Source organism: Cibotium barometz, chromosome 17, assembly GCF_041138505.1.
Source record: "Cibotium barometz isolate CiBa-2024 chromosome 17, ASM4113850v1, whole genome shotgun sequence".
NCBI lineage: Eukaryota > Viridiplantae > Streptophyta > Polypodiopsida > Cyatheales > Cibotiaceae > Cibotium > Cibotium barometz.
In genome coordinates this window covers 49,496,327-49,519,108 of record NC_141062.1, presented here as the reverse complement: position 1 = coordinate 49,519,108, position 22,782 = coordinate 49,496,327, and the positions used below count along the sequence as shown (strand labels likewise).

General features: G+C 43.7%; 1 protein-coding gene across 2 annotated transcripts; it reads left to right on the top strand.

Annotated features, from left to right (window-relative positions):
• The first annotated feature begins 269 nt into the window (after positions 1-269).
• LOC147630127 (pentatricopeptide repeat-containing protein At2g39620-like) lies at positions 270-5,579 on the top strand. 2 transcript variants are annotated; one of them, XM_086811744.1, is made up of 2 exons: positions 270-397; positions 558-5,579. In XM_086811744.1, the coding sequence occupies exon 2, from the start codon at positions 664-666 to the stop codon at positions 3,583-3,585; it is 2,922 nt and encodes a 973-aa protein (XP_086667870.1). In that variant the 5' UTR covers positions 270-397; positions 558-663; the 3' UTR covers positions 3,586-5,579. The 2 variants fall into 2 exon arrangements, with proteins under 2 accessions (XP_086667870.1, XP_086667869.1); XM_086811743.1 differs by having other exon boundaries at positions 277-397; positions 481-5,579.
• Positions 5,580-22,782: the final 17,203 nt, after the last annotated feature.

Sequence of the window (22,782 nt, the reverse complement as noted above, 5' to 3'; positions counted from 1 at the left end):
GAATAGGCCACTAACCCACTCTCTCATGCACGTGCCACACGCCAACTCTCTTACTCTCTATACTTGTGTATTTTAAGTATAGAAGGGATGTAGCAAGATGAGTTGTGAAAAGTTCTTTGCCCCTCTAAAAAGCCCATGACAAAGCTAGATGGTTTTATACTAGTGTATTTCAAGTGTAGAAGGGATGTAGCAAGATGAGTTATGAAAAGTTCTTTGCCCAGTTAGGATGTGTTAACCTCAATTACTTACTAGGAGATTCTCAATGTAACCACACGTGACATTTTCCATGTTCAAAGGTTGTGTCGCGAGCATGCAGGCATCACGAGCACGAACCGAACGCTGGTGGAAGGACTACTTGAGGGTGCCCTCCGATTGGTTGGACAACCGAAAGAGCAAAGTAAGTTGTCTTCTTCCCTTTCTTGCTCTGAGTTAGTGATATCTTTCTCGATTAGCTAGATAGGGCGCCCCTCTGTCATGTAGACAAACCCACAAGCCCCAGATTTCAAGCATAAACTTACCGAGGAGTCGCTATGGATGGACGGCCGCTACAACCCAAGTTGGGTGAAAGACAGGCTAACTCTCGAGGAAACAAAAGAGCAGAGAACGCACAACGCCCAAGATGAAGAAGAAGAAGTGAAGAACAGTACTGGCAGTTGTTGGAGGATGCTTAGCTTAGAGGATGCACTGTCTTCCTTGGAAGAAGGGGTGCTGCCCCAGCCTTCTGTTGAGGACATTGCACGCATCTTGCACGAGTGCAGGAAGAAGACAGAGCGAGTGCATGCGCTGCGCTTGCATGCCTACATGCGTGAAAGTGGGCTTGAAGCTCATGCATCACTGGGGAACTACCTTGTCTCGATGTTGGTGGAAGTTGGAAGTATCTGCAATGCCCAGCAGGTTTTCGACAGGTTGGTGTATCGGAATGAGTGTTCCTCGAATTCCCTCATCACAGGCTATATTAAATGTGGGAAGCCACAACATGCTCTCACCCTGTACCAGAAAATGCAAAAGGATGATTCTGTACATCTCAGTGTGCATACTTTTGTGGTCTTACTAAAGGCTTGTGCGAAGCTGAAAGATCTGCAAAGAGGCATTGAAATGCATGCCGTGGTTGCCAGAACAGGGTTGCTTGAAAAGCATGTTTTTGTTGGCAACACCTTGGTCAATATGTATGCCAAATGTGGCTCACTTGCCAAAGCACAAGAAGTGTTTGACAAACTTCCAGTTCGAGATGTAGTAACATGGAATGCACTTATGGCAGCATATGTTAAACATAGGCATGATGAAGAAGCTCTCAAGTGTTTTGAACAGATGAAACTTGAGGGTGTCTCTCCAGATGCGGTCACATTTGTTTGCTGCTTGAGAGCTTGTGGCAGCATAGGCGCCATAGACAAGGGTGGAGAAATACATGCCGAGATTGAAAGAAAAAGGTTGTTGGAAAGTGACCTTGTTCTTGGCAGCACCTTGGTCGATATGTATGCCAAATGTGGCTTGCTTGCCAAAGCACAGCAAGTGTTTGACAGGCTTCCAGTTCGAGATGTTGTCTCTTGGACCATATTAATTGCAGGATATACTGAACATGGACACGGTGAGGAAGCGCTCAGGTGTTTTGAACAGATGCAACTTGAGGGTGTCTTTCCAGATGCTGTCATGCTTGCTTGCATCTTGAAAGCTTGTGGCAGTATAGGAGCCATTGACAAGGGCCAAGAAATACATTCTGAGATTGAAAAAAAGGGGTTGCTAGAAAGAGATCTTGTTGCTGGCAACATCTTGGTCGATATGTATGCCAAATGTGGCTTACCCGCCAATGCACAGAATGTGTTTGACAGGCTTGCAGTTCGAGACGTTGTCTCATGGAATGCACTAATTGCAGGATATGCCGAACATGGGTACGGTGAAGAAGCACTCCGGTGTTTTGAAGAGATGCAACTCAAGGGTGTGTCTCCCGATTCTGTCACATTTGTTTGTAGCTTGAAAGCTTGTGGCAGCATAGGAGCCACAGACAAGGGTGGGGAAATACATGCTGAGATTGAAAGAAAGGGGTTACTAGAAAGAGACCTTGTTGTTGGCAACAGTTTAGTCGATATGTATTCCAAATGTGGCTTGCTTGCTAAGGCACAACAAGTGTTTGACAACCTTCCAGTTAGAGATGTTGTCTCGTGGACTGTACTAATCTCAGGATATGCTGAACATGGGTATGGTGAGGAAGCACTCAAGTGTTTTGAACAGATGCAACTCGTGGGTGTCTCTCCAGATAATATCACACTTGTTTGCAGCTTGCAAGCTTGTGGCAGAATAGGGGCCACAGATAAAGGTCAAGAATTACATGCTGAGATTGAAAGAAAGGGGTTGTTGGAAAGAGACCTTGTTGTTGGCAACACTTTGGTTGATATGTATGCCAAATGTGGCTTACTTGCCAAAGCACAGCAAGTGTTTGACAGGCTTCCAGTTCGAGATGTTGTCTCATGGAATGCACTGATTGTAGGTTATGCTGAATGTGGGCATGGTGAGGAAGCGCTCATGTGCTTAGAACAGATGCAACTCGAGGCTGTCTCTCCAGATGCTGTCACGCTCGTTTGTAGCTTGAAAGCTTGTGGCATCATTGGAGCTACAGACAAGGGCGGAGAAATACATGCTGAGATTGCAAGAAAGGGGTTATTGGAAAGAGACCTTGTTGTTGGCAACTCCTTAATTGATATGTATGCCAAATGTGGCTTGCTTGCCAAAGCACAGCAAGTGTTTGACAAGCTTCCAGTTCGAGATGTCATCTCGTGGACCATACTAATTGCAGGATATGCTGAACATGGGCATGGTGAGGAAGCACTGAAGTGTTTTGAACAGATGCAACTTGAGGGTGTCTCTCCAGATGCTCTTACGGTTGTTTGCAGCTTGAAAGCTTGTGGTAGCACAGGAGCCACAGAGAATGGCGAAGAATTACATGCTGAGATTGAAAGGAGGGGTTTGCTGGAAGGAAACCTTTTTGTTGGCAGCTCTTTGGTCCATATGTATGCTAAAGGTGGCTTGCTTGCCAAAGCACAGCAGGTGTTTGACAAGCTTCCTGATCGAGACATAGTCTCGTGGAATGCGTTAATCGCAGGATATGCTCGGCTTGGAGGAAGTGAAAATGTTTTCCATATGTTTGACAAAATGCTGGGAGAAGGCATAAAGCCAGATCCGGTCACCTTTATTATTGTTCTCAAGGCATGCAGCTGCATGGGCCTATTTATTGAGAGCCAGATGTATTTTGAGGCCATGAGCAAAGATTATAGCATCACTCCAACTCTTGAGCACCGCACTTGCATGGTTGATCTCCTTGGCCGTGTTGGCCAATTAGACAAGGCAGTAACAATTATCAAGGAGATGCCATTCTGTCCTAATCTTGTGGTGTGGCATATTGTGTTGGGGATTTGTAGAAATTGGGGAATTGTGGAGCTTGGAAAACAGGCCTTTGAACATGCAGTGCATGTGAACAAAAAGGATGCTGCAGTTTTTTTCTTAACGTCTGCAGGTGCTGTCATGGAGGAGGAAGTGAACACGATTGAGGCAAAGGCAAAACAAGCATGGAAGAGGCCAGAGCATCATTCGTGAATTGATGACCATTGACACCACCATAATTGTGTATTCACTTCTGGTCGGGGATAATAAACGTTTGGGAAGCAAAAGTATTGATGCAAAGCTGGAAGATCTTTCTTTCAAAATAAGAGAGGAAGGTTATGTCCCAAGTTTGCACTGGGTGTCACAGGATATTTCTGATGATGCAAAGAAAGATGTGTTAGTAGACACAAAGAGAAATTGAGCATTGAGTGTGCCCTAATTAGTACATCCAAGGGGACACCCCATATATATCCAAAATCCCTGGGTTCGTGATAACTGCAATTTGGCCATGGCAATTATATCCAAGATAGTGCAGCAAAGAATCTTGTCAAAGAAGCCTTTTTGAAGAATTCTTGTCAAATATGAAAAACACTTCCATGTTTGTAAGGAAGGAAAGTGTATAGTGGTGTGACCCAGCTCCATAACATAGATTGACTGGGCAGCCAGTCAGGCAGTCCTGTGGGTGATAAAAACAGCAAGGCAGCAGTGTTCAAGTGTCCAAGGAGTGGTCGCCCTGATCGTGCAGGTCACGCATAGCAATCAAGTAGTTCCAATTGGGTAGGCAGCTTGTGTACATCAGGGTAGACAGCAGGTGTGGGCAGACCAGCTGAGGGTGCCCACAAGTATGAAGTCATGTGAGGGCAAAAGTACAAAAGGACCAGATATACGAGAGATCAGAGCAAATCAACACAGCATGAAATGGATGAGTGAGTGTATGTATAATGATGAATGAAATCCAGTACAAGAGGCCCTCTGAAGTGAGGAGACTTTGAGTAGAAGACCGTCGAAAGAATCAAAGACGAGGTCGGAGTTGAACCATGGTTGGTGTCGAATGAGCAGAGAGGGCTGCCGTCCTGATGTCGAATGATAATGAAAAGCAGAGAGGGTTGCTGTCCCAATGTAACTGCTCCCTACAGGAGGCCTACAAATCGGAAGACAAAATACACATTTTTAGATCACCTAACTAATATCAAGTCTCACCAGCCTGGAAATTTCCCAGTATGAAAGGGGTCTAGTGGACTCCAGGATGTCTAAATATTTTGAAAGTACAAGCTTTGGGAATGGGGGATTATCCTAGAATACAAAGGACCACACTCCTAAAATTTAGGAGAGTTGCTATTTTTGACTGGACTCCGATGGAAATTCTATTCGCGTCATTACATCTCGAATTGAGCAGATACCAAGAGTTGGCAAAGTGCCCATGACAGAATGTCTACCAGTTGGGATATTTTTAGAGAGAGTTTATGGAAGGACCCATCTCTTAGATTGGGACATGTGGCAAGAAAGTGGACCAAAGTGAGACAAGTGGCTTGACACTTGTTAGAAAGTGGATCAAAGTGAGACAAGTGGCCTCACTCTTGTCACTTCAGCTAGTGTGGCTCTCCACTTGTCATTGTAGCCTTCTCTTGTCATTTTAGCTCATGGGAGGTCCAAATCTATAAATTGGAGCCCTCTCTCTTCATTAATGGAGGCTCTCTTGCTGCACACTAGCCTCTACCACCGTTACAGGCTGCCCTAATGATGGCTACTCTCTTTCTCTCTCTCTTGAAGGCTGCCCATGAAGAATACCGGCTGTTGGGGACTGTTTTGGAGGCTTCCATTGCGAAGAAATACTTAAGGCAAGGGTATTTAATTATTTATTATGATTTCTAGCCATTGTACTTGTACTAGTTCTTGTACTTGCTGTACCAGCAACTGTACTGGCTGTACAAGTCCTTGTACTTATTGTACCAACCATTGTATTGGTTGTACCAGTCCTTGTACTTGCTGTATCTACTGTACCAGCCACTGTACCAGCTATACCAACCATTGTACTTGTTGTACCAGTCACTGTTTTGGCTGTACCAATCCTTGTACCGGCTATATTAGCCATTGTATCTACTGTACCATGTACCAGCCACTGTACCTATTGTACCGGCTGAATGGAGAGTTGAACCTGTTGTACCAGCTCTATTGCATAAAGATCCCTGGTTTTTGGAGAAGAATCAGTACCCACCGGAGGTATATGGATTATATTGTTGGCTCGACATCTCTACAGTGTGTATTCCGGCTTGGTAGTCTCGTGTTGGGTTGTGTTATGGCATTTGTATATGGATAATCCGGCATCTCCTGTGGGGAGAGTAAGGCCCTCAAAGCTTGTACATGATATTATTCTCCTTGGGTAATAAAATACTCCAAGGAGGTGGTCGGCCCATTTCGGCCTTTGTGGTGTCACATGTGTAAGCTCCATTTTCAGCATTTGTGAATGTTTTGTATAGCTTTATGTTTTATGCAAAGTGATGAAAGATATGTGTTGTTGTGGCCATGTTTAAATGTTTTAATATGCATTGATGGTATCAACAAGTGTGTCAAAGGTCCTAGTCTCCCGGACACCCCCGCGAGTTACATTGGTATCAGAGCATAGGCTTCCTTGGAAGCAGAGGCTTCCTTCTATCAATGAGGAAGAGAAAAGATCTCAAGTGGGGGCCACACTTAACATCATTGCTATTAAGCATGGCCAGCCACTTCATAGCCTATGAAGCAAGAGCATGAGCAATAGACAACTTGGTCTAAGGATTTATGGATTCACAAAATTTATCTTGGAGGTATGGAGTTGGCTTTATGTGCACACGTTTAGCACTCTTTCCATATGGATATTGTGGATTATATTATCAAGCTTACTGGCAACCTATATGGAGATATATCTTAGCATATCTGAAGGATATGGTGACGAGATATTTCTTTTGGCTTCATGACCAACTTGGCAGAGAAAAGCTAAGTATACTTAAAGTTTGCAAAGTTGGTGCTTTTGCTATTTACTATGAAGTATTTTTGATGTTCACTAACCCTTGTACAGCCATGCAAGGAGAAAGGTGTTATTGTTTGCCTTGAGATGGTTTCAGGGAAACATTGTTTATGGCTCTCTTTATTGGGATGGACAATATCTATGGAGATTTCTTTCTTGGACAAGATTTATATAGATATTGGGCTTCACAAAGCAATTTCTATGGATGAATCTGTCCGAGCTTATAGAGAAGAAATCTTTGGATATCTCATGGATATGATGCTTTTATGGATAAAGTCCACCTCTACTTGAAGGTGTGTGGTTAGCACGGAGTATGTGGTAAGAATTATGGTATACAGGTTTATGGATTTCTGGACTTCTTTTCTAGGGATTTGGATTTATCCTTAGGTTTATGGATTATTCTTTTTCGCTCCCTTTATTTGGGATGCATTGGACTTATGAAACTCATGGTTCACATATCCTGTGTAGTGTTCTCTTGTCCTACGTGCTCTCTTGAAGATTGTTTCTACCATGTGCGAGTGGAACAATAGAGAGCAGATGGAAGGGAACATGGGCACTTCAGAGGGTAGTGTCGAGGACAACATACCGTGTGTAGTGTTCTCTTGAAGATTGTTTCTACTATATCTGGGCGGAACAATAGAGAGCAGATGGAAGGGAACATGGGCACTTGAGAGGATAGTGTGAGTTGGTGGTCGAAATGCCTACAAACTATTGGTAGCCGAAATGCCTATAAACTATGTGTAGCAGAAATGCTTATGGAACACCAGACTATCTATGCTTGCGAGTGGTTGTTTTATCTTGTTACTTGAGCCCACCTCTCATCCAAGGTGAGTGGTCAGAGTACCAACATGGAGTGCAAGTGGTAAAGTGGACATGACGCCTGGTTGGCACGGGACTTATGTCTATGCCAAGGGTCATGTGGACATGACGCCTTGTTGGCATGAGACTTATTTTGTCTCGTCCATTTACTTGGGACATGGATTATGATATCTGGACTAATGGGACTGATTTGTCTCGTCCATTTACTTGGGACATGATTATGATATCGAGACTTATGGGACTGTTTTGTCTCACCCATTTATTTGGGACATGGATTTTTTTTTATAAAGCCATATTAGAATCATTATCTCCCCATACAGAGGCCAAGAGGTTCATTGTTCATCTCACCATGCATGTGGATTCATGTTGGGATTGTGAGAGGGCAATTCAATGAACACTCCACCATACACGTGGATTCGTGTTGCGATTGTGGAGTGAGTGTTTCATTGTTTCCACACCATGCTTGTTGATCAGAGTTGGGATTATATGGGAGAACATGGGAACTGTTGGGATTGGAAGAAAGGATTGCCAGAACTATGGAGAACCAGCTTTTCTGCCACCATGGTTTGTGCTCTTGAATGGCACCAGTTTGTGTGCATAGCACATGTTTCTGTGTGAGGTACTAGTTTCTTGTGCATGGCACTTATTTAAGTGTCTTAGCACCTGGTTCGTGATTTTCATTGGCATATGATTATCTCATTGATATTGGTGATTGAGACACAATTGGCTCTTGTGCCTGTGTCTAGCATATCTTCCATGGAATTCTTGCCCATTTATTTTGGGACATGATTTTGATATTGGTATTATTGAGACTTATTTAGTTTCACCCATTTCTTTGGGACATGGATTCTTCAGTTATATTAGATTTTTGAGACTCTCATCTCGCCCACTTAATGGGACATGATTATATCTTGAATATATGACTTGAAGCTTAAAGTTGCGGACAACTTTTAAGAAGCTGGGGAGGATGTCACCAGCCTGGACATTTCCCAATATGAAAGGGGTCTGGTGGACTCCAGGATGTCTAAATATTTGGAAAGTACAAGCTTTGGGAATGGGGGATTATCCTAGAATACAAAGGACCACACTCCTAAAATTTAGGAGAGTTGCTATTTTTGGCCCGACTCCGATGGAAATTCTGTTCGCGTCATTACGTCTCGAATTGAGCAGTAACAAGAGTTGGTAAAGTGTCTATGACAGAATGTCTACTAGTTGGGATATTTTTAGAGAGAGTTTATGGAAGGACCCAGCTCTTAGATTGGAACATGTGGTAAGAAAGTGGACCAAAGTGAGACAAGTGGTCTGACACTTGTTGTAAAGTGGATCAAAGTGAGACAAGTGGCCTCACACTTGTCACTTCAGCTATTGTGTGGATCTCCACTTGTCATTGTAGCCTTCTCTTGCCATTTTAGCTCATGGGAGGTCCAAATCTATAAATCGGAGCCCTCTCTCTTCATTAATAGAGGCTCTCTTGCTGCACACTAGCCTCTACCACCCTTACAGGTTGCCCTAATGATGGCTACTCTTTTTCTCTCTCTTGAAGGCTGTCCATGAGGAATACCGGCTGTTGGGGATTGTTTTGGAGGCTTCCATTGTGAAGAAATACTTAAGGCAAGGGTATTTAATCATTTATTATGATTTCTAGCCATTGTACTTATTGTACCAACTCTTGTACTTGCTGTACCAACCACTATACTGGCTGTACAAGCCCTTGTACCTACTGTACCAGCCATTGTATTGACTGTACCAATCCTTGTACTTGTTGTACCAGCCATTGTACTTACTGTACCAGCCCCACTGTACGTATTGTACCAGTCCTTGTACTTATTGTACCAGCCACTGTACTTACTGTACCAGCCACTGTACCTATTGTATCGACTGAATGGAGAGCTGAACGTGTTGTACCAGCTCTATTGCATAAAGACCCGTGGTTTTTGGGAAAGAATCAGTACCCACACGGAGGTATATGGATTATATTGTTGGCTCTGCTTTCTACAGTCTGTGTTCCGGCTTGGTAGCCTCGTGTTGGACTGTGTTATGGCATTTGTATATGGATAATCCGGCATCTCCCGTGGGGAGAGTAAGGCCCTCAAAGCTTGTACATGATATTATTCTTCTTCGGTAATAAAATACTCCAAGGAGGGAGGAGGGGTGTCGGCCCATTTTGGCCTCTATGTGGTGTCACATGTACAAGCTCCATTTTCAACATTTGTGGATGTTTTGTCCAGCTTTATATTTTATGCAAAGTGATGATGGATATGTGTTAAGGCTGTGACCATGTTTAAATGTTTTAATATGCATTGATAGTATCAACAAGTGTGTTAAAGGCCCTAGTCCCACGGGCACCGTCGCGAGTTACATCAACAATGGACATTATTAGCAACATTAAAATTGAAAATGACCAATAACACTTGACACCAGCAGTGGGGCTGGAAAGGGTTGGCCCCTCCCTCAATACATTTGTATTTCTTGGAGTATTTATATGTACAAGTGTCACGGGCCAATATGCCAGATTTCTCTTCACATGGAGTGAATACAACTCAAACAATTGGGTACTTGTCGATGAAGGCTGGACAGTCGAAGAAGTCCCAAGTCACAAGCACACTCCCACCTTCACTGGGCACACTTGCCTTTCACTGGTCTTCCGGGACCATGCACCAACAACAGGTACACTTGTACTAGCACATGCAAAGGGATACACCGCGGAGGGAACATTGCATGGTTCTCCAAGATAAGCGTTGCTCCTAGATTCCCTAGTGTTTCTAACCTTCACTGGCACTCAGAAATTCTGAGGGCGCAGTTAGCACTACCACTCAAGAAAAAACTAACCAAACTAGGAAATCTTCTTGAATATGGTTAGCATAAACATGCTTTGTTCCTGCTTTACACAAAATTTGAAGAAATCTTTGAACTTAATTTAGCAAATTTTAATTTTACACAAATAAGAAATATGAGGCACCTGGTATAGCTTGTAGCAGGAGTCAATGGAGTTGCATTCTTTTCACCATGCAGTCAGATCCACCTAGTACTACAAGTACACGTCCTAGTACAGTAAGTACATGCTTGGTACAGTAAGGTACAATTTGGTATAGCAGGTACAATTTGGTATACCAAGTACAATCTGGTTCAACATGTATAATCTGGTACAACAAGTATAGCTTAGTAGAATAGGTACATATTTGGTACAAGTTGGTAGAGTTTGCAGGCAGGTACAGTACTTGCAGCAATAGGGTACAATCTGTGTAACAGGTGGGTATAGTTTGCAGGCAGGTATAGTACTTGCAGCAGGCGGGTATAGCCAGCCAAGGTACAGAGCAGCAGCCAACTATAGGTACTGTAGGAGTGTCCAGCTGAAGTACAACAGGCGAGTACAAGTACAGCTGTCGTAGAGCACATGGGTAGCAGCTGGAGGTGGGTTCAACAGGTACAGCAGGTGGGTGCAATCAGGTTGGAGGTGGGTACAAATCAGAATACAACACATGGGCAGCAGGCGATGGAGAGAGAGTAGCTTGCCTCCACCCACGTGGGAAAAAGTACTAATGTTCCCATGCAATAGTTGAATTAAGTATTATTAAACTTTAATCAAAGGTTAGTTTATGGACATTCACACTAGAAAATAAATGTCCAGTCTAAATTTTAAATGTGTGAACACATTAGCTTATAAACATTAAAGTTGATCATAGCTTATGGGTTTTACATTTTAAAAGGGCCAATGTCACATGCACTCTTTGCATTGTAGTGCATGGTGACAAATTGGCTCATCATCATCAGTGCAACATTATAACAGTATTAGTTCTATTCAGGATGATATTTGTCTTATGCCGTGATGCCATTGTAATTCTCAGTACAGGATAAGTCATGTACGAGCTACGTAGGTCATTCTCAGCCATAGTAAGTCAGTCAGTAGTCTAAGTCCCTTAACCCACCTAAAGAGACGCATTCATGCATATACAGTCAGTAGAAACCTTAGGGTTTGCATTAGAAAGCATCTTGAACGACACTTATTCATCCAGTGTTGGACGGACTCCATATGAAGCAGCCTTTGGTCGTCGTTTCTCTTCTCTTTTGACAAGATTGGTGTCTCCATCTCTAGAGGCTAATAAAACCATAGAAGCATTTTCCGAGAGGATTGAGTCAGTCAAGGACCGGTTGACCAAAGCACAAGACTCCTATAGAGCAGACAGGCGAATAAGTCTAGACGAGATGCCCACTTCAAGGAAGGGGATTGAGTCTATTTGCATATCATGAAACAAAGATTGAAACAAGTGGGCAAACGTTGTCCCAAGCTTTCATTCCGTAGTTTTAGACCTTTATCAATAGTTAAGAAGTTAAGTGATGTCTCCATGAAGTTAAAGTTGCCTACCAATTGGACGATGCATGATATTTTTCATGTTTCTTGGCTAAAACCATATGTTGGACCATAAGTGTTTGATGTTTCAGATGAATAACAGCTAGACGTGGTAGACGAAGCAGAAGTCATCGAGCCCGAGCATATCCTTCTTCATCGTTAGAAGCATGGTTCCAGTTGACGGATACGTTAGTTCTATACGAAATTCTGAGATCGAGGTACCCACGAAGCCGTATGGCTAGACGAAGAGTTCTTTCTAGAGTACTCTCAGTTATTGGGTGGCGGACTACTTGGAAGCCATGAACCTGTCGCCAAGCTAAGCAGGAGAGGTAATGTCACATGCACTCTGCATTGTAGTGCATGGTGACAAACTCGCTCATCATCATTAGTGCAACATTGTAACAGTATTAGTTCCATTTAGGATGATATTTGTCGTACGCCGCCGTGTTCCCATTGTAATCCTTAGTCCAGGATAAGTCAAGCACGAGCTACATAGGTAATTCTCAGCCATAGCAAGTCAGTCAATCAGTCTAAGTCCTTTAACCCACTTAAAGAGACGCATTCATGCATATACAATCAGTAGAAACCTTAGGGTTTGCATTAGAAAGCATTTTGCATATTGCACATCATTCATGCATAGCATCTAGACCATTGCAGGAACCCCAGATATCATCCAATATTTATCAGGATATTTACTAGGTTTTTTTGGTATTTTTTCCATCATTTTCAGCATTTATACATCATTATTAAGCATGTAGCATTTATTATGCAGTCGGCCAGCATCTAGTGTCAACCGACTAGCAATAGGGATATTATAAATAGGAAGGCTTGATTCATTCACTCATTCATCTCATAATTCATCTAGTGCCAACCGACTAGCAACAGGGATATTATAAATAGGAAGGCTTGATTCATTCACTCATTCATCTCATAATTCAGTAAATCAGCATTTAGGCGCATTAGTCTTCAGCCCTACATTCCCCTCAGCCCTCTGCGTTTTGGAGAAGCATGTCATCCTACAGCTAGAGGAGCATCAACGCTTGTGCATTCAGCCCTCCATCAGCAAACGCAACAGTTCTCAACATTTAGCCATCAGTAAACCTTGTGTTTTCTGCATCCATACAGTTTTTAGCATTCATCATATCATCGTTTTGCTCTAGCCACTTGGTGAAGGTGAAACACAGCATTCATATTCATTTACAGCATTCATACTCAGTCTAGAACAGTCCCAAATAGCCCCTCTCTCAGCCCTAGCTTTGCATCCCTTCTCATTCCATTGGGAAGAGTGCATAGGCTCTAGATTGGACATCTTCGGTGTTTCTACAACAGTGTATAGTCTAGCCCAACACTTGGTCTTCAGAGGTCTTGTGTTTGGCTTATTGTCAGTCACACCATCACTCTCTTTAAAGATAATAAAGCAAATACTATCTCGGTAACGGGATAGGGGGCCCTTCAATGGGTAACTTGAGACTCCATACGGTGTACGGTTCTCATCTCTCTCTCTCATATCTCTTTAAAGTTTGAAGTCATTAAAGTGGATTGCTAAACTCGCGAAACTCAGGATACAGAAGACGGTGTGAGCATTTGTGTGATAGGATCCTCCAATAAAAATACTTCTGCTGCATGTTACAGCCAAAATGGTAATACTTACCACTTGTTTACATGCCACACCAATGTTTCAGCAAGCAGCACTCTCACGGTACAATGGGGGCATCCCCGTCTAGTGTACTGGCACGACAAAACAGGTAAACACACGCAAACAAATCATGCGAAAATAATTTTATGCATGTAGTCATAAATGCATGTGCACATGTAATGGGAAAATCTCCCTTTCATGAAACTTGTACACAAAGTTCCTGTTGGGCACAAAACTAGCACGACAGAAATATGAATATATGTCTTGGTCTTCCTATGGAGTGACAATCCCATAGGTAAGACGCCATCCTGGCCATACACGGGTGGCACCAACAAGCTCTCGTCCATACAGCACGAAGCAAGTCACACACAGGTGGCATGAATCTGGCTCCCATCCATGTCTGGCCCTTTCACATGGGACACCGGCCTGGCCCCATGTGAACATGGCACAAATGTAGCCGCTCTATGGAGTGATAATTCCATAGAAGTAGCTCCAAAAATGGAGATAGACCAAATGGTGACATCCCCTCAGGCTTCTAAACATTTGTCCTCAACTGAAAAGCCTCAAGATATGCCTGCAAAAGCTGAGGGTAGTCAGCAAAATAATCATCGTCTACCCACTTTGCATCAATTGGCAAATAATTTTTAAATTTCACAAGGTATCTCTTGGAAAGCTTCCCATGTGGTAACTTTCTCTCCTTGTGAAATACAATCTGCTCTGGCTGGAGGATCTCCAAGCTCATCAATCTCCGGTGGATCTTTTGTGACAGGCTCTTCTAGATCTGGCCCCACATACTTTCGCAAAAGACTCACGTGAAAAGCATTGTGAATCTTCCAATGACTGGGTAAAGCAAGCCTGGAGGACACTTCATTGATCTTGTCAACCACTTTGAAGGGTCCAAAATATCAAGTAGAAAGCTTTGGATATGATCCCTCTCGTCTTGACCTCTTTCGAAGCCAAGCTTTCTTAAATTTTAGCAATACCCAATCACCTTCTTTGATTTGCATGTCCCTTCTATGCTTGTCGGCAGCCCTCTTATGCTTGTCTTGTGACCTTGCAATGGCTGTCCGTACCTGAGCAAAGGCTACATCCAGGTCACGCACATACTCATCAATTGCAAAAATCTCATCCTTTACAATCAGTCTAGTAGAGGATTAAGCCAAAAAACACAAGATTTGACCAAACATTGAATGTCTAATCTCTGTTTTACCGAAGTCACCTCTGCAGATTGGATGAAGAGCTTGGATCTCACTGTAGACTTGATCAAATCAAAAATTGCCTTCACCAGCTTGTAGAGCACCCTTGAAAACCCCTAGGGCCAAGAGGAATTAGAGCCATTGCATCTGTGGAAGACAAGATCTCCATTTTCTTTAGAAAAAGAGGTGCTGGAAAAATCGCGAATTTCTGCACCTTCCATTAGGAATTTTTCGAGGTCATTTTTGGGCCTTGTAAGGAAGTTTGACCGAAATATTCTCTCCAAAAGGGGCACCGGATAAAATTTTTGCAAACGAACTCCAAATTTGTCGGACCTTACATATTTAGATTCTACTCTTTAAAAGCTATCCATTGATATATAACACGATAGGGTTCGGAGAAGGGACAAGATAGATACCTAGAAGATTTCTTTTTGCTTGGGGAAGATTCACGTTACATCCATTGATATATAACAGGATAGGGTTCGGAGAAGGGACAAGATAGATACCTAGAAGATTATCTTTTTGCCTGGGGAAGATTCACGTAACGTGAATCTTCCCCAGGCAAAAAGATAATCTTCTAGGTATCTATCTTGTCCCTTCTCCGAACCCTATCGTGTTATATATCAATGGATAGCTTTTGAAGAGTAGAATCTAAATATGTGAGGTCCAACAAATTTGGAGTTCTTTTGCAAAAATTTTATCCGGTGCCCCTTTTTGGAGGGAATATTCCGGTCAAACTTCCTTACAAGGCCCAAAAATGACCTCAAAAAATTCCTAATGCCTTGGTGGTTTCGCGATTCGTCTTGACTGGCTAATGTGTGGAGAGTGTAGCTATGCTTGTCTAAAAGCTTTTACCCTAATGTTTCTCCTGGAGGGAGATCAAGCCCTTCCACTAGCTGGGGGTGCAGAGAGCTAGTTGAAAGGAGGTAAAAATCTTAATTATCTACTAATCCTAATTAGCCAAGTGATTAGCAAGATAATGGGCTCACAAAATGATGGATTCTAGGCTAGGCTTCGATACCATGTTAAATTTGCAGCAATGTGATGAGCTATGGTGGATCAAATGCTAGAATCAACATCATTAAAAACAAAGAGATTAGACGATAATTAAGACGTGATTAGTGAGCAATTAATTGATAGCTTAATGTAGACATGGATAATCAAAAACTAGCAAATTCTCATTAGGCCAATGCCTTAATGTATAGAGTTTACATCCAACCATCTAATCCCACTGATTTTTCCTTGATTCACTCTATCTCTTTTGCTTGATTCTCTCCACCTCTTCCCAGAATATCTCCACACCTCCTAAATCTCGTCATGCTACCCTTTATTCTCTCCCAGTAGATACTTCTCACCTTTTCATAGCTTCTCTCACATTTAAATATTCTCTTTTACAGCCTCTTGCCAAGGGCTTGTTCCCGCACACACCCTATTCACTTGTATATTTCAACAGATTCCCTAGTGTTTCTAACCTTCACTAGCTCTCAAAAATTTTGAGGGCACGGTTAGCACTACCACTCAGGAAAAAACCAACCAAACTAGGAAAGCTTCCTGAATCCTGAGTATGGTTAGCATAAACATGCTTTGTTCCTACTCTGCACAAAATTTGAAGAAATCTTTGAACTTAATTTAGTAAATTTTAATTTTACACAAATAAGAAACATGAGGCACCTGGTATAGCTTGTACCAGGAGTCAATGGAGTTGCATTATTTTCACCATGTAGTCAGATCCACCTAGTACTGTAAGTACAGGTCCTAGTAGTACACTAAGTACATGCCTGGTACAGTTCAGGTATAACAGGATACAATCTAGTACAACAGATATAATCTGGTTTAACAGGTATAATCTAGTACAAGCTGGTACAACAAGTATAGCTTGGTACAATCGGGTATAACAGGTACATATTTGGTGCAGGCTGGTATAGTTTGCAGCAGAGCAGGCAGGTATAATACTTGCAGTAGGGTATAATCTATGCAACAGGTGGGTATAGTTTGTAGGCAGGTACAGTACTTTCAGAGCAGGCGGGTACAGTACTTGTTGCAAAGCAGGTATAATACTTGCAGCAGGGTACAATCTGTGCAACAGGTGGGTATAGTTTGTAGGCAGTAGCTAACTGTAGGTGCTGTTGGCGTGTACAACAGGAAGGTACAAGTATAACACACGGACAGCAGCTAGAGGCGGGTTCAGCAGGTACAACAGGCGGGCCGCAGGCAGGTGCAATCCAGTTGGAGGCGGGTATAGATCAGAATACGGCACATGGGCAGCAGGTGATGGAGAGAGAGTAGCTTGCCACCATCCACGTGAGAAAAAGTACTAAGGTTCCCATGCAATAGTTGATTTAAGTATTATTAAACTTTAATCAAAGGTTAGTTTATGGGCATCCACACTAGAACATAAATGTCCAACCTAAATTTAAATGTCTGTGAACACATTAGCTTATAAACATTAAAGTTAACCATAGCTTATGGATTTTACATTTTAAAAGGGTCAAAATGGTAATACTTACGACCTGTTCACACGCTACACCAATGTGTCAGCAAGCGTAGCACTCCCATGGTAAACTGGCGTCGTCCAGTGTATTGGCACACGACAAAACACGTAAACACATGCAAACAAATCATGCGAAAATAATTTTATGCATGTAATCAATGATCATAAATGCATGTGCACATGTAATGGTGGACGAAATCTCCCTTTCATGAAACTTGTACAAGAAGTTCTAGTCGGGCACAAAATTGGCGCGGTAGAAATATATGTCCTGGTCTTTCTATGAAGTGACAAAAGACACCATTTTGGCCATACACGAGTGGCACCAACAGGCTCTCGTCCATACAGCACGAAGCAGGTCACACACGGGTGGCACAAAACTGGTTCCCGTCCATGTGACGCAGTATTGGTCACACATGGGCGGTACGAATCTGGCTCCCATCCATGTGACACCAGAAGACTGGCCCTTTCACATGGGACATCGACCTGGCCCCATGTGAACATGGCACAAATCTGGCCGCTCTATGGAGTGACAATACCATAGAAGTGGCTCCAGAAATGGAGATGGACCAAATGGTGACACCCAAAGATGTGATCTGCTGCTTTGGAGGTATAGGGAGGAAAGTCGTGTGCTTCTGTATATTGTGTTACTACATGTAAAGAAATAAAAACAATGGCTATTGTAGGTACAGGGTAGCATCAGCAGTAGCAACAAAACGATGACGAGTCTCTGTTGGAGAAAAAAGGGAGACTACTCAAAGTTCTGATGTGTAGCAGTGCTGGCAGCACCAGAGTGGACAGCCTCTGGACAGCCTGATTGGTGAAGTGTCGACAGCAGTAGATTATGTTCTTTTTGTGTTGTTTTGATGTTGAATTATGCAACGATTATATATATATGTTTATGGGTTGCTGGTCGGCCAGGCAAAGTAGTTGGCCAGCAGCAGCAAGACAAAGAATTTCCACGATAAAACCTCTTTTGAGTTGGGTAAAAATACCATGTTGGGTATATTTTCACACACCGCCTCTCTCAGGCCAAAAGGGGACCATGAGAGAAGATGAAGAGGAAGGTAAGTGGTTGAAGAGGAACATGAACAAGTTTTTGGTGTTGGGTTGGTTGTTGCGGGTGTAGATCACGTGCTCTTCGACATGTGTAGAGTCTTTTGAGAGTTGGGGCTGTACTAGATCAATGCCACAATGTAAGAGGTTTTCACATACATGAATGCCCATTTTTTTGGGTTTTTATTCACGTGTCCCAAACACAAAAAATAAAATGCTATGCAAAGGGTATACAAGATGGTAAATGCTATGGAGTGGGTTTTCACATGAGCAGTGCCCTCATGGGGTTTTCACTGACTCATGCGCCTGTTACAACAATGATAAATAATTTGAATGGAGAGGATGGTCTCCCTCTCAAGATGCTGAGGGTGATGGTGGAGGACCGATGCCGGTTCGCTCGTTTGAAGACGCTTAAGGATGGGCCGGTTGATGGACTTTGTAAGGATGTCGGCATGGTTGTTCGCCGTAGGAATGTACTGGAGTTTGATGGTACCAAGCCCAACCTGTTCCCTGGTAAATGTAAATGGACACCAACATCCTTGGTACCGTTAGAAAAAATAGGATTACCAGCGAGGGAAATCGCACTCTGATTGTTGACAAAGACGGTAGAAGCGGTGTCAATGGGAACGCGTATCTCCTCAAGAAGCTGACGAAGATACGAAGCCTCAGTGGTGGCATCATAGAGGCCTGGTACTCGGCCTTAGCTAAAGACCCTGCAATGGTATCCTGCATCTTGCTAGAGAAAGAGAAAGGGCTAGATCCAAGTGAGTACAAATAACCACCAAGAGAACACCGAATCACCGGCCCAATCGGAGTCCGTGTACGTAGGGTGATCCCATGACTATAGTGAAGTCCAAACATATAGCTACCCACTAGATAGTGAACAACCCTCATCGCTGAACCCTAATGTGGCTCCTTAGGAGCATTGAAATACTGACTTAAAATGGATGTGCAATAAGAAATGTTAGATTGAGAGTTTGTGAGCCATATGAGTTTCCCAACCACTTGGCAGTAGGCTCGCTCTTCATGTGGTGGTGAGTCCTCTTCCTTTGATAGTTTGATGGTTGGATCCAATGGCGTAGCCACAGGGATAGCACTATCAAGAAAGTAGGAAGTAATGAGTTGAAGATAGTACTTTTGTTTTGTGACCCAAAAATACCATCAGGATGTTGGACCACCTCCATGCCAAGGAAATATGAGAGAAGACCGAGATCAATCATGTTAAAAAGTTCATCTCAGCTATGCCATGATATCAGCCACTTTGGCGTGATGTGATCTAGAGATGATGAGATCATCGACATACAGCACTAGATAGCAAACCATCCCCTGATCTATGTGGATATAGATGTTGGAATCAGAGTGAGATGGTTGAAAACTTTGGTTGTGTAAAAATTTGTTGATGCGATGATACCATGCTTAGGGGGGTTGCTTAAGCTCATAAAGAGCTTTATGCATGTGGAAGGACTTTGTCGTCGTGATACCCATGGAGCGGGAAGCCCAAAGGTTGGTCAACATAGACCTCCTCCTCGAGAATGCCATTTAGGAAGGCACTCTTGATATCCATCTGATAGACTGGCCATGTGTGGTGTGCGGCGGCCAGATTGAGCAAGAGATGTATTTTGTCGTTATTCGAGCTGTAGGTGCAAAGGTCTCGTCGAAGTCAATGCCTTCTTTTTGGCAAAAACCTTGCACCACAAGCTAGGCTTTGTGCTTGTATATCCATTTGGTTTCATTGACTTTCTTATCACGATCTAGAAGGGACCACGTACCATTATGGTCAAGGCTTTTGAATTCTTGTTCTATAGCTTGTTTCCAGGCTGGTTGTTTGATAACATCTTTCCACGATGTTGGCTTATCATGCGTCACATAGTTTGCGAAAAAAACAGAGGCAAATGAGGCATGAGGAGTGAGCTTGGTGGACCGACGAGGACTATCCAAGGGGGTATCATGGGGAAGCATGCCTGAATCACGCATGGTCTATTGGTACCAGGGGGGTAAAGGGTCCCTGGGTGGCTGTTGGGAGGAGGAAGGCTCCTTAAGAGGTAGAGTAATAGTTGACTGATGGGGTTCATGTGGCCCAGTCGGAGATTCTTGTTCGGGTGGTATGGGCAGCAGAAGAAGGCGAAGTAAATCCCGCTCATCAAAGACAATGTCTCGACGAACGAAGACTTTGTTTGATAAAGATCAAAGACTTTGTAAGCCTTTGATTTAGAAGGGTAGTCCACAAAAATGAGCAACTCACTCCTTGGCTCATGCTTGCCCCTTGTGTCATTTGGAGTGAGGATACGCACGACACCCAAAGACATGAAGATGGGAAACAGTTGGTTTTTTGCCATAAAATGCCTCAAACAGGGTCCTGTGCGCTCGACCACTCCATTCTATGAGGGGGAGTTGGTGGAGGTGAGTTGGCGTTGAATGCGCTGTTCTTACAAGAACTCGGTAAATTGACGGGAGATAAACCCACTACCATTGTCACTGCAAGCAATCCCAATCAAGACGCCCATTTGGTTAGTGACTAACTGAACCCACGTGGAAACGTATTGGAAGGAAATACACCTATATGTACCTCACATAATCATCTACAATCAACATGTAACAGAGAGACCCATTCAAGGAGGGGGTTAGGAATTGCCTATTCAAGTCGAAGTGAATCAACTTGAGGATACCCTGAGCACGATGAGTAGCATGATGTGGGAACGATGAACCATGTTGCTTATCTGGCGGAGCCAGTGCTGGTGTACTCCACATTAAGGCGCCGGTATTTAGCACCCTTGACGTTCAGGTCAACCCCCCTATTTGATAGAGAAAATTTGGATTTGATTCTCGAGATCAATGCATGCGATCACGTGATGCATATCTCTCTGCATGGTGTGCATCTATCAAAGACATAGGGGAACTACTGGAGTTGTGGATGAAACTCTAGCAGAGAGCCTTGCATGAGCTCCACTATGGCAGTGGCATTCCTAGCTTCCCAATAGCGGATGACTTTAGGAGGTGCTAGAGAGGGGTGGGGTTTTGGTTCAAATCCCTTCACCAGGTTCGAGGAACCTTGGGAAGTGAAAACTTGTTCCATAAGGATAGCCCAGGTGGTGTATTTAGACCCATTGAAACGAGTCTTTTCTGTGAAAGCATTTCTGGACATAGAGACATGAAAAGGAAGGAGGTGGGGGATCCAAGATGGGTGGTACCCATATCCGGAGAGTAGAGGGTTAGGAGGAACTCCATAATATCCACTAATACCTGGCACAGGTGTAGGACTTGGCAAGGGTACTCCATGAGATGGGATATAAGGTTAGGCACTCGGCATAGGTGGAATACCTGGCTGAGGCACAAATCCTTGAGAAGGTGCATAAGCATGAAAAGGGGCAGTGCCTGAGACGGGTTGGTAAACTACCTGATACCTCGGGATGTTGGGTGGCAACACAGTGCCAGGAGGCATAGTGCTGAGAGATCCCTGTGTTGGGTAAAAACCATACGCAGGTCCCTGTGCAGCTCTGGTAATGGGTGCATGCCAACACTGGTAGGAAGAGACATGGGTTGGGTGGGAAGGTTTTGTGCTTGTGGTTGTGCCTTGTGGTTGTGCAATATTCCAAAACACATTAGGAGCAGGAACAGAAGGTGAACCAGAAGAGAAAACAATGTTACCTCCTTGAATACTAGTATCTAGGAGCGAACTGTGATCTTAGACCCTCCTCTATTTGGGTGCACTGTTCACATAATTCCAGGGATCGAGGGTAGTTGATGGTACCAAATGCTGCACTTGTGCTGGAGAAGAAGACACCTAGGTAGAATTAGGAATATAAAGCACTCAAAGGTACATACGAACTTGACGCGGTCTCCGATAGGGCTAATGACAATGGATCTTTGAACGACCATGGTGGTACTTGTCCTCCTTGAGAGAAAGTCCAGGCTGTTGGCTAGACTGAGCATCACCGCTCTCCAGATGAGGCTGGATACCGGGGTCCAGTATTGGCACACTGGCTGTAGGCATATATCCCCCTCTGGAAGTGAAGTCTGATAAGCTTGGAGAAGAAAGACGAGATGCCAAAGGTGTAAAGGGTGAGTAGGTGTAAATGGGCTAGTTGTGTCCCAATGTAAGACCTCGAACGAGGCTGTCAAGAAGTCCAATCCTCTGTGTGGTCTATATCTGAATAAGGAGAATCAACATCTGGTAAGAAAGGCTGGTCCTCCGGAATCATGGGTAGACGATCCATGCTGTGCTGTTCTCAAGGTCTTCAATCCCTTTGCTCACGATAGCTCTGATACCATGTGAGGGCAAAAGGACGAAAGGACCAGATATACGAGAGATCAGAGATGGATGGGTGAGTGTATGTATAATGATGAATGAAATCCAGTACAAGAGGCCCTGTGAAGTGAGGAGACTCTGAGTAGAAGACCGTCCAAGAATCAAAGACGAGGTCGGAGCCGGTGTCGAATGAGCAGAGAGGGCTGCCGTCCCGATGTCGAATGATAATGAAGAGCAGAGAGGGCTGCTGTCCCAAAGATGTGATCTGCTGCTCTGCAGGTACAGGGAGGGAAGTCGTGTGCTTCTGTATATTGTGTTGCAGTCTGTGTTGTTGGAGAAAAGTGCTGGCAGCAGCAGAGGGGACAGCCTGATTGGTGCAGCGCCGACAGCAGCAGGTTATGTCCTTTTTGTGTTGTTGAATTATGCAGCGATTATATAAGAAAAGCGCTGGCAGCAGTAGAGGGGACAACCTGATTGTGGTGAAGCGTCGACAGCAGCCCAAGATAAGACCCCCTTTTGGGCTGGGTAAAAATACCATGTTGGGTATATTTTCACACAGTCAGGTAGCCCACGACCCAGCAAGCTCACCAGCCCTGATCAGCAGCTAGGGACCGTAT

What these genes read in the sequence shown, in the direction of transcription:
- LOC147630127 (XM_086811743.1), top strand. Translation starts at nt 287, where the DNA reads ATGTTCAAAGGTTGTGTCGCGAGCATGCAGGCATCACGAGCACGAACC. An exon ending in TGGACAACCGAAAGAGCAAA is followed by an intron (nt 398 to 480) that starts GTAAGTTGTCTT and finishes TCTGTCATGTAG; the next exon opens with ACAAACCCACAAGCCCCAGA.